The sequence below is a fragment of the Octopus sinensis genome, linkage group LG12 (assembly GCF_006345805.1).
Source record: "Octopus sinensis linkage group LG12, ASM634580v1, whole genome shotgun sequence".
NCBI lineage: Eukaryota > Metazoa > Mollusca > Cephalopoda > Octopoda > Octopodidae > Octopus > Octopus sinensis.
This window is the reverse complement of record NC_043008.1, coordinates 33,341,511-33,353,404: the sequence shown is the minus strand read 5'-3', so window position 1 is coordinate 33,353,404 and position 11,894 is coordinate 33,341,511. Positions and strand designations below refer to the sequence as shown.

Sequence of the window (11,894 nt, the reverse complement as noted above, 5' to 3'; positions counted from 1 at the left end):
CACTGTTGAATGATGCACAAAGCAACCCTTTAAATTTAGAAATGAAAATAATAGTGCTGAATTCTCTAATAGTGAGCTGAAGGCATCATTGTTATCAGGAGATCAGAACTGTGAAATATTTTCTAGGGAGAGACATGTAAATGTTCCCAGTTGTTTTTATTAAGCAAGTCATAAATTGTTGAGTGGCATTTATTAAAACCAAGAACCAAACTAAAAAAATATACATATATGAAAATTAGATGAATTTCCAATGTTTTTTCTAATATTTTTGGTTAAGTGTTAAAGAGCTATAGTTACTGCAATTATGTTGAAAAATAATGGGTTTATTCCATATTAAAATTATAAAAAAGTAATTAAGTTGATTGGTGTTTTTGCTAAACAGCCAAGTTTTAGTTGTCAGGTTTAGTTTTAATTCATTGCTTGTAAGTTTTGTTAATAAAAGAGATCAATTTTTCCAAACTGTATAAAATAATATTGATAAACAACAATGTAAAATCTGTATTTTTTTTTATTGATTATCATTGTTTATTGAAGATGCAACATCTGGCTTAGTATGTAACCTGTTAGTGTCACTAAGTTAGTGTGACCGAAATTAAATTGAAACTTATAATAATAACACGTTGACCTGAGTGAATAGTGAACAGAAATGAAGTCACACGGGGGAAAAAGTCACAATTTTGGATAGAGGGAAAATGTTTCATTTCATTTATACATCATAAATAATAGTTAGTACAAATAAACAAGTATTATTTTAAATCACTTACTCACTGGTTATACATAACCTGTACACAGAATATATTTTCACATACAAGTGAAAAAAATATTTCAGATATTGATTGAAATATTTTATCTAATGTCATTTATTGAACGTTTTCTGTGACTTTTTCCTTTTTTGCTCATTTAATATGCTAAAACTAAATTGTCACTAAGTTTTCAGTTTAGAATACTAGAATTTAATATCTTTTTTTAGAAATTATGCAATTATATGAAGTTATAAGAAACAAACATTAAACATTTGACTGTGTAATTAAATTTCATGGTCATTCTTGTAATGATATAAATTATCCACCAAAAAATAGAATTGATATTTTCTGTTTCTGCAATGCTTATTTCGGTGGATATGAAAGTTGTATCTACAGCTCTCATATCCACCATTAAAAGTATTTGATTTTTGCTCTGTAAAGAGATGTTTCATGAAATAGGAAAAAATTTAGAAAATCTGAAAAATTGAGGAGTAAAACCACTTTCCATAGTTGACAGTAATAGAATTTCGAGCAGATAGGTCTACATTCTGCGTTCAAAGGAATAATGTACTGAGATGTCAACACAAACTAAAATGATTGAATATAATGTGATATACACAGCTAGAAGAGCAAAAGATGCTCTTTATAACATAGGAGAAAGCCAGAAAAATACCTGAGTGCATTAAATGTTGAACATTTGAAGCATTACTAACAATTTGTCTAGGTTTTTTATTTATCTACTTATTTTTTTCTTTTTGATGATGAGATGAGAGATCTTACCCTTCCAATGATAATAATAATAATAATAATAATAATCAATTCTTTTTTATTGGCCACAAGGGCTGACACGCATGATTACATAAAGGGACAAGACAGGACGAAAGGTTACAAAGGGTTTTGCCGTTTTTTTTAAAAACATCGAGTAAAAATCTTTATAACAACTTATAAAATTCAACAATGAAAGACTCCCAAAAGGGGGAGACGTTTCGAAAGGTTCCTGGTGGAAAAAACCCTACAAAAGCCAACGGGAGCCTGGTCAAAAAAAAGGGGGTGTAGAGAGTCCCCTTTCTTCTCCTTTTACATTACCTTTTTCTTTGAAATCACAGGCGAAACCTGAGAACTGGTCCATTTATACAGGCCAGTCTCGCACAATTCACCCACCTTTCATAAAACTTGCTATCGGACAGCACTTTCCTCTCTAACCTCCTCTTCCTTTTCAAGTGAAACTTGAAAAAGTTGATGAGGCCTTGACCAAAGAGGAAAGTGTCTGTCTTTAGCCCTTTCAAACGAGTCCACCACACGACCTCTTTCGCCACAGCCACTAGGCACAAGAAAACGGCCTCGCCCTCCTTGTTAAAGGAAGTCGGCGGGGCAATCTTCACTATGGATTCGGCCGATAGTCGGATCCGTCCTACACGTGACAGTAGCTGTTCGACATAAACCCATATTTCAGCAATACTCGGGCACTGAACGAGTGCGTGCAGAACGGTTCGTCGTCCTGGCAACACCTCGGGCAGGCCCGGCTGACGGCACTTCCGTGCCGGTAGAGTTTATCTCGAACAGGCAGAGCCCCTCGGTAGCACTGCCAAGCGAGAGACCTCTGGAAATTATCCATCGGCCCCGGCCCAAAAGTCCTCCCGAACAGACCGCACAGTTCGTCATCTTCAACGCCTAGAGTTTCCCCGAGAACGTCGTCGCATTTTTCCTCCACTAACCCTCTATAGAACGCTAGAGTGGAGCTGTAACCGACCGCATTGCCCGCCTGGCGGAGGGCGGAGAGGGCTTGACGGCACTCGAGGTGCCAAGCGCCCTTTCTCGGTCTACGTTTGATCCAGGTCTGCAGTTCCGTCAAAGAGACGAGCTGCGGAAAATCGCGTCTGACAAAAGACGACCACACCTGTTCACCGTCTAGGAAGCGCTTGAGATGCCGCAGCCTGAGCGCATGTCTGCGCAACAGTAACCACGGCATTCCAAGGCCTCCGTTCAGCGGTCGTTGACAGCAGATGGATCGCCTGACCAGTGGCACCTGACCCTTCCACAAAAAGTCGAAGAGCAGACGTACCAGCTTGGCCAACCAGCGGTCGGGACAAGGGACGACGGTCAAGCGGTAATAGATGACGGATGCGATGTACGCATTCGCCACCTCCGCTCGACCTTTCAGGGACAGCTTCCTCTCGGCCCATTTCTGGGTGAGACGTGCCACCCTGCTCGTCACCTCTTCCCAGTTCTTATCCACCTGGAGGTCCGGACCGAACCAGACCCCGAGCAGTTTAACGGGTCCGTCTGTCCAGCGCCCTACGACGCTGTTGGACGGCATGGGCTTGCCCCTCCAGGTGCCCAGTTGCAAGCCCACAGACTTTTCCGCGTTAATCTTTGCCCCTGTCACCGCTTCGTACTGGTTTAGCGTCTCGCCAATCAGGCCAATGTGCCTGTGGCTCGACACCACCACGGTGACGTCGTCGGCATAAGCAGACACGCTGTTTCCGCCTCCTAGATCGCGCGGGATACCCCTCAAAGCCTCCAACTTGCGCAGTAATGGCTCGAGAGTCAAAATGTACAAGAGGGAGGAGAGAGGGCATCCTTGGCGGACCGAACGCGAGATGTCGAACGGTTCCGAAAGGTGACCGTTCACCCGTATCACTGAGCAGATGTTGCTGTATAAAGCAGCGATCCACCCGCGGAAGACTGGACCGAAGTCGGCTGCCCTGAGGACAGCTGCCAGGTACCGATGGTCGACCCTATCGAAGGCTTTACTCTGATCCAAGTTGATCAAAGCCCCACCCGCGCCAGCGTCATTACCCACCCTCTCTATGATGTAGCGCATGAGATGGAGGTTGTCGTGTATCGACCTGGTCGGCACGGTGCATGTCTGCGTCTCGCCGACCAGCTTGTCCACGACAAGGGCCAATCTCTTGGCTAGCACCTTGGCCAAAATCTTCAACTCTGCATTGAGCAGAGTGATGGGCCGGAAATTCCCTATAACGTCCCCCTTGTTTGGGTCCTTCTTTAGCAAAGCCACCACCCCTCGACAGACAAAAGCAGGAATTCTCCCGTTTTGCTGCCAGTTGCAGTAGACGTTTGCCAACAGGTCCGCAAACAAGTCTGGCATTGAAAAGTAAAGCTCGTAGGGCAGACCATCCAAACCCGGCGATCTACCTCTCGTGCAACTCTTCATCGCTTCCTGTACTTCCCAGGCAGATATCGGTCCTTCGCAGCACTCTGCCTCGCTGTCCGAGAGTTGCGGCAGTCCGTCCAGGTACACACCGAAGTCTGCACCGTTGGTGTCCGTTCCACCGCTCGTCCCAAACAGTTGAGCAAAGTGCCGCTGAAGCACCGTACACATCTGCTTCGGTTGGGTAACCTCGCGCCCGTTCTGGTCCACCAAAGACCGAATGGTTGCTCTGTTGCCTCGCTTCGCCTCCGCCACGCGGGCCCATCGAGCGGCTCTAGTCCCCTCCCCGCTTAGCGAACGTGCCTTAGCTCTGACAACGCAGCCTTCGTGTTTGGCGTCGAAGTGTTGGTCGAGGGCCAACCTTGCCGCCAACACGTCGGTCGCGATGCCAGTGTCAAGAGCCTCGTCTAGTTTCTTAACTAAATCCCGCTCTCTCTTCCTACGTTCAATAGCTAGAGTCTTACTATACCTAATCGACTCTACTCTAATTGCTCTCTTGAGGGCAAACCACCAGTTGTTGTTGATGATTGCCCCCGTGAGCGCCCGCTTAACTAGTAAACTAATCCGGTCTCTGTAAGCTTTGCACGCCGTTAACGACGCGTTCAGCTTCCAGTAGCCGGGTCCCTGTCTATGTAGCCTATCTAAGTCGACCGTACAGATCACTAATTTGTGGTCCGTATATTCGACTAGGTGGAATTGTGGACACCCTACGCTGTCCTTATCCGCTGGCCTACAAAACACTCTATCTAAGTACGATCTAGACGACCCGATGCGGTTTGTCCAAGTCCACATTGGCACATTCGGGTTGTCTAGTCGAAACCTGTCGGACAGCTGAAAGTGGCCGAGTAGGTTGGCGAGGCTCTTGCACCCTCCCCCTCTCCTATCAGACGCTCCCCTGCCCACCCGATCGAAACGTTCGTCTAAGACAGCGTTCCAATCCCCAACTAGTACTAGAGTGCGTGACGTTCCCAGGAAAACTTCCAGACGTTTGAAATAATCCGACTGCCCTGCTCCTGTCGGAGCGTAGGCAGCCAGCAGTCTGAAAGCACCGCCGTCACTACCGTCGACGTCGAGGACCACCAACTTACCTTCCGGATCCAAGAAGACTGTCCTTATTTTCAGGTCCAGGCCCTTCCGAAACAACACCGCAGTACCACCACCGCCCGCTCCCGGCCTACACGGAGATAGAAATATCTCGTATCCGCCGAAAAGGGCTGCGAGTTCCTGCGGGTCGGAGAGCCTGGTTTCACTGATGGCTGCTACATCCACATCATGAAACCTCAGGTCGTTTAACAGGTGACCCTGTTTCCAAGGTGACCCGAGGCCTCTCACATTCAAGCAACCGATTCTAAGATTTGCCATGTTTCAAAAGTTAGGGGAAAAAAAAGGAGAAAAAAGGCTCTACTTACTGTTGTTGGTGGTGGGGGTGGCTCCCTTGTGCTTTTGCACGGGTGCTTCAATAATATTTTTGTAAAGTTTCTGAGAGAAACTTTTCCCTAACGATCCCACATCGTTAGGGAATATTTGTTTTATTTCGTTGTAAACTGTTTTGTTTATTTTTATTGTGAGAATGTGTGCTGGTGGTGTGTTGTGTGTAGGTATTATGAAATCTGTAATGTTTGTGCTTGTTTTGTTTTTCAAATACTCAACCAGTTCCTGGTTTCTTGTATTCACTGCTGTAATCGTGTCTGTAATTGTGTCTGTGTTTGTTTGTGTCTGTGGTAGTGGCAGTAGTGGTGTCGAAAGTGTTGTTGTTGTTGTTTGTTGTTGTGAGTGTGTGTTGTTGTTGATGTTGTTGTTGATGTTGGGAAGTACTATTTGTTCGTGTTTACCCTGTAAATCTTTTTGTTTTTTCCTCCTTTTCTTTTTTGGAGGCACTATGTTCCATTCTCCTTTGTTGGCATCAGAGCTCGCACAATCCGAGATCTCTTCATCCGGCAAAGGAATGGTTGAGGGGTCTGCTTCAGTAGCAGGACGAAAAGTTTTTGGTTCCGCCGGTATCGGTGGTGCCGCTGCTCCTGTTACTGTTGATGTCGCTGCTGTCGACCTTCGAGGTACTGGTGTCGGTGTTGGTTTGGTGGTGGTTGTCGGTGTTGGTTTGGTGGTGGTTGTTGTTGTTGGAGGTGGTGTTGTTCGTCTTGGTGCTGGTGTTGGTGATGGTGTTGGTGGTGTGGCAGCCTTTGGTGTTTCTTGCTGTTTTTGTTGTTTCTGTTGTTGTTGCTTGTGTTGTTGTTGTTGTTGTTGTTGCTGCTGCCTCTTGCTGAAAGCCTCCATCCTCTTTTTGTGAATGGGACAGTCCCTCTTTAAGTGGCTTTCGCTGCTGCAGAGAAAACATTTTGGCTTTCGCCCCTCCACAGCAACGTTTAGCCTGGTGCCGTCCGGCAAACTTACGAAATCAGGGACTTTACTTATATTGTCTTGCTGAATTTGCGCAAGAAGCAGCACTCCCATCCCCAACCAGTTTTTCGCCCTCACTCTCCTGACATCTAGAATGGTGGTAGTGTCCTCTATATCATAGAGGACAGCTGCCACCAGCCATGACATATCTAGCTCAGGGGGGGCGAGGTCGATTTTTATTTTTGTTACTCTTCGCCCGAGGTGGGTCGGAACTAGTAACAAATTCTCAGTTTGCAAGGGCGAAATGGCGTTCGCCCTTGCAAGCTCCTCTGTTGGGAAGCGAACCTCCACGGTTCCAAAACGCTTCCCCTTGGTTACGTAGCTCTTTTGGGCCCAAATGGGCTTTAGAGCTATCTCCAACTGTTGGGGTGTGGCATTTGTTATTCTTTTTAGTTTTCTGTCGAAAACTTTGTAAATTATTGTTTTCTTGTTGGTGCTTTCAATCACCTCTTGTGGAGTATTGAGGAAGATGCCATTGCCATCCTTCCTCAACAACTCCTTCGCTCTTTTCACATCTTCTAGAGTTATCTTAACTTCCTCCGAAATTTGCTTCGCAGCAGAAGCAAAATTGTTGGAAGTTTTTTCTTTTATCTCCGTGTCAATGTTTGTGATGATTTTTGTATTTGTTTTTTTTTCCTCCTCCTTCCGTACCAAAGCATTGGGTGAAGGCAGAGGGGGAAAATCGAGAATTACGTCGAACGCGACGTCCTGGCTTGCATTCTCCTTTTGAACCGAGCGCATGCTCTCCGGTTCGGAAGGAGGATCTTTGTTGCCTTTTAAGGCGTGAAGTGGGTGTTTTGGACGAGTTGTGTGTTTGCGGAGGGAATGTATCTTGAAGGAAGGAACAGCCAACTGTTCGCTTCATAGCCATGTTTTTTTGTTGTAATATTCAAAATGTTGAAAAATGTCAAATGTTCAAAATTTTAAAACGTAATTTCACCCCGAATGGGGCAAAATTTCGCCCAACCGACGAGCTCCGCAAGAAGCCGGTCGGTTTGGCTACAAAAATATTAAAAAATATTAAAACTTATCAACAGATTTCCAATGAAATTGGTGTCAAATTCACGGAGCTGATTCACGTACGTCCATCGGCGTCGGAAGGAATAATAATAATAATAATAATAATAATAATAATAATAATAGTAATAATACTAACGTACTTCAGTAACAGAAAGACCTTTTTGCAGCAATGTGTCAGCAGCCTAAGTTCAAATAGATATGTCTTTTCTCACAGTGTGTACAATGTATCTAAACTATGGACATGACAAACCATTTACAGTCCAAATGTTCTAGATTAATGAGTCTCTAGAGCTAGATGCATTAACCATTAGTGAAGAGGATTTTAACCTTGAATTGTAAATTAAAGAATTGTTGAATAGAAACAAGTGAAGATCACAAGCTTTGAAGAAGAACAAAACACTGCTCATGGCAGCACCAACTCTCATTCAGTTTAGGCAATCATTTAAATTTGAAGGGACTAGGGATATTGTAGGTGCTGTTGTTTAGTCTGAAGTTAGACCTGATCTATAATCAAATGCATCCCAGCCATAACATCCTATCTTTCATTTCTGATAGAGCTAAATTTAGTGACAATATCTTTATACATCTATTTTTGTATGCTGTAAATATGTGTAGCCGTTAACTATCAGTCATGACTGAGTATGACTTTGTGACATGAACCATGTTATCACTAATTGTTTTGAGTAATTTGATAGTTGTGAACAGACATAGCCACCCTCTTGGGCATCTCCCTCTTGACCCAGCAGCACATCTCAGACATGACAACTGGAGAGAGAGAGAGAGAGAAAGAATGCTGTACTAGCATCTGGCTAGTATTCATTTACAGGAGAGTAGACTGTTAGTGGAGGCATGTGGCCTTGTGGTTAGTGTCGCACTCACAGTCATAAGATCGTAGTTTCAAATTCTGGATTGGGCAATGTGGTGCGTGCTTGAGTAGAGAACTTCATCTCACATTGCTCTGCAGTCACTTCAACATATGATGTGTGGCACACCAAGCACTTGTACAGGCAATGCCAAGTTGATGGAGGAAGTGCTCTAATGTACAGTACAAACATTTGACCACTGTGGAAATCATTTGTACAGATTGTTCAGCAAGAAGCTGCTGAACCCTCATCTGTCATCTACAGCAGGTAAGTCCAGAAGACTGGAGCAAACTAAAATGAAGTACCTTCCTCAAGAACGCAACAGGTTGCCTGGTCAAAGAATTGAACCCACAAACTTATGATCATAAGCTGAACACCCTAACACACTAGGCTAGCACATTCATCCTGTACTAATAAAGGTGACCTATTATTAATATATATGACCTTTATTACAAGACTTATCTATGACTGTATTGCAGTCCTGTATATTATCACCACTATTGCAGTGTAATATACATGGCTTCTATTACTGTACTAATATGTTATATATGACCACTTTTGCAATGTAATATACGTGATCTCTATTACAATACTAATATACAGTATGGGAGTACTAAAATATATGGTCACTATTGCAGTCTAATATATAACTATTTTGACAGCACTAATGTATATGGGATTTGTATTTCATACTTATTCAGTTCTAATAGATTGTTTTTATTTTCAACTATCTAATTTAATATCAACATTAGGTTGGATGTACCTACTGTGCAATATTACACAATTCATTTTTGATAGTTCAACATCTTTTCTGTGAGGTCATCAGTTGTGAAATCTATCCACAAAATTACCCATTTATAAATGTTGTGTGTGTGTATTGTGAAAATAAAATAACTTTTATGTGTTGGAAATCATTTTTATGTCCTTGTTTTAAATGTAATTATGCTTTTCAAGATATTAATTAATTAGTTTTAAAATTTGTAATATTTATCTTTGTTTTTTCAATTTCAGGTCAAGTGGCTATACGCATCCAGGTGGAGGCTGTTAAGGCACTTGTTCCAAAAATGGAACTCTTGGATAGAGTGAGTGTTGAAGACCTTAGTAGCAGCACAGGAACACACAGTGTCGAAATCAGCTTCTCTCCAAGTCGACGACGTCACTGTTCTTATGAAAATATGACATTATTAGAGTCACCTGAGGAGGGAGCAAATATTCAACCACATCTCATCAAAGAGTATGCTTACAGCCATGAAGATGATGATGATATCATCAAACCAAAGAGATGCTGGTGCATCTGCTTCCCAAGCCTATTCCGTCGTAAAAAAGACCCCAAACAAAAGAAGCATAATGTTACAAATCGTCGAGATCGGACACAACAAGTTACTCCTCCAGACATTTCACGATATACCAATGTAGTGACCAGCTCTCCATCGTCTCGCATTAAGTGGCATGAGGAAAGGGCATCGCTAAATGGCAAATATTATCTGAACAGAAAGTCTAGCAAAAGTCACAGAAATGAGAATCCTAATATTACTGATATTGTTCATTACAAAAATTCCTTGAATGAAAGTCATTATTCCTCTCCTGAGTCTTTAAAAAGTCGACACTCTGGTAATTCCGTTTTGATTCAAGGCTACAGGAGAGATTCGAATAGTATTGCCTCAAGCAAAAACAGTATGTTTCCTGGGCCTTCCCCTGCTAAACAAGGTATGTTCATGTCACTGGAGCAAGGGAGATCAATATCTAGGAAAGTTGAATTGACAGAAGAATGGCGTGGTGATGGAGAGGTTTTGGATGAGAAAGCTCACAAGTTTTATGTCCTTTTTGATAGTGCTGGAAATTCACACTATACAAACCTAATAAAATATTTCGAACAAGATCGAGGAACACTTGTTATGAGTGCGCTTCGAAGAGACACGTTAGTTGTTATGAATATTTGTATGACAAAAGATCAATTACAACAATTGCAGTCAGATTATTCAACTGGCAAGCTAACCCGTGATATTGAGCAACGGTTGGTCAACATGCAGGTCTTAAATGCTGTTGATGCCAAAGAGTTGCGTCTTTCCACTATTATAGATGATAGTGAATTCAGCCAAGCTGAAGAAGAGCTTGGTTGAAATGCTGACCAATGAAAACTGGATAGTAATTCCACTGAGTGACTATGTTTTGGTGCTCTTCGACATTAAATTATTGAAACATTTTTGTATCTTATATCTGCTAACATATTTCGGAACAAAACACATCATTATATTTATAAAATCTTCAACTTAAAATTTATAAGTTAGTGAAGTTTTATGTTTTTCGTTTTTTTTTTTGTTTTTGTTTTTGTTTGAACATATTTAATGTCAAGCATTACAAAAGGCTTTGTTAGTTCTACTTATTATATTTTAGGTTAGAATGGGTTTTTAATACGCAAATACTGTGCTACCAAAAGCTTATTTTAAATTATTCAATTTATATCTTGAAAAAAAAAAAGGGAAAAAACTTTCTTTTAACTGAGCAAATTTATGAATTAGTAAGCCTGTAAAATACCAGCTATTCCATTATTTTAGAGAAACTTCTCTTGGCTTACTTAGCAAGATAGTTTTACATCTTTTATTTTGAAAATTTTGACAGGAAAGGAAATGCCCACTTTTGACTTAAGCTCACAAAAGTTATCTACCTTTAAGTAAAGAAATAACAGCACAATAACAAACGAAATAATTTATACTTAATGCCAAATTGTTTTTGTTATTATTATTATTTTTAATATTTTGTGAAAGATGTTTGGGTATGAGAAACTTTATTTCTATTTATTTTTCTGGAACATAAAAATGCCACTCTCCTAATTCGCAAATAATATTGTCTGACAGTTCTGGCCTCGTAGATATCAATCATTATATTCGCAAAAAACCCACTCATATTTTGTTATAGCAAATATTTAATGATAACAATTAAAAATATATATTTCTCCCAACGAATAAAAATAAAATAAAATAAATAAGTTATATCGTCTTTTATCTCTTATAGAGGCAAAATAATTAACTTCCTCCAGAAAGTAATTACTACAAAGCTCTTAAAAATACACATTAAGAGAGAAAAAATCCCAACCACATTTTGGAAATAGATTAGAAGTATATAAAAATTACATATTTTATGAATGACAAACAGTAATTATTTACTATCATTTTATAATCGATTGTTTTAGTTTGCACACTGATTGGTAATTATTTTGACTAAAATTAGTTTAATTACAACTCTGATTGTGTAAAACCATATAAAGCTAAATATATGTGATTAGCCATGCAATTAATTGACATGAATCCTCGTCCAGGAGTATTTAAAAAAACATATTAAGAAAAAAGGAGACAACAGTAATAATTTTTCAACACCATAAACATGCACATTGGAGAAGATCTGATCTTGAAAGCTAACTTGTGAAAACAGACATGTTTTGGTCTTGTTAGACCACCTCAGTGAAGTATATTCTACTCAGATGGCTAGACTAAGCCTGATCAATTTATATAAATATAGAGATAGAATGTAGTGATACTGATAACAAATATTAACAATATGACTGAGATGTAAGTAGATTGGGACTATTTATTATGTTAAATATATGGTACAGATTTTTATATATAAATGCACACATATATGTAATACAATGAACTGAAAATTACATTCCCCTTGTTTCTATATCTTTTATCTTTTACCTGT

At 40.8% G+C, this 11,894-nt stretch overlaps 1 protein-coding gene across 9 annotated transcripts in view; it reads left to right on the top strand.

Annotated features, from left to right (window-relative positions):
* Positions 1-10,912, top strand: part of LOC115218054 — a 147,745-nt gene extending 136,833 nt beyond the window's left edge. For all 9 annotated transcript variants that reach the window (XM_029787817.2, XM_029787816.2, XM_029787819.2 and 6 more), the window contains one exon: positions 9,207-10,912. In XM_029787817.2, coding sequence (XP_029643677.1) covers positions 9,207-10,315 — 1,109 coding nt within the window. In that variant the 3' untranslated portion in view covers positions 10,316-10,912. The remainder of the gene's footprint in view (positions 1-9,206) is intronic.
* Positions 10,913-11,894: the final 982 nt, after the last annotated feature.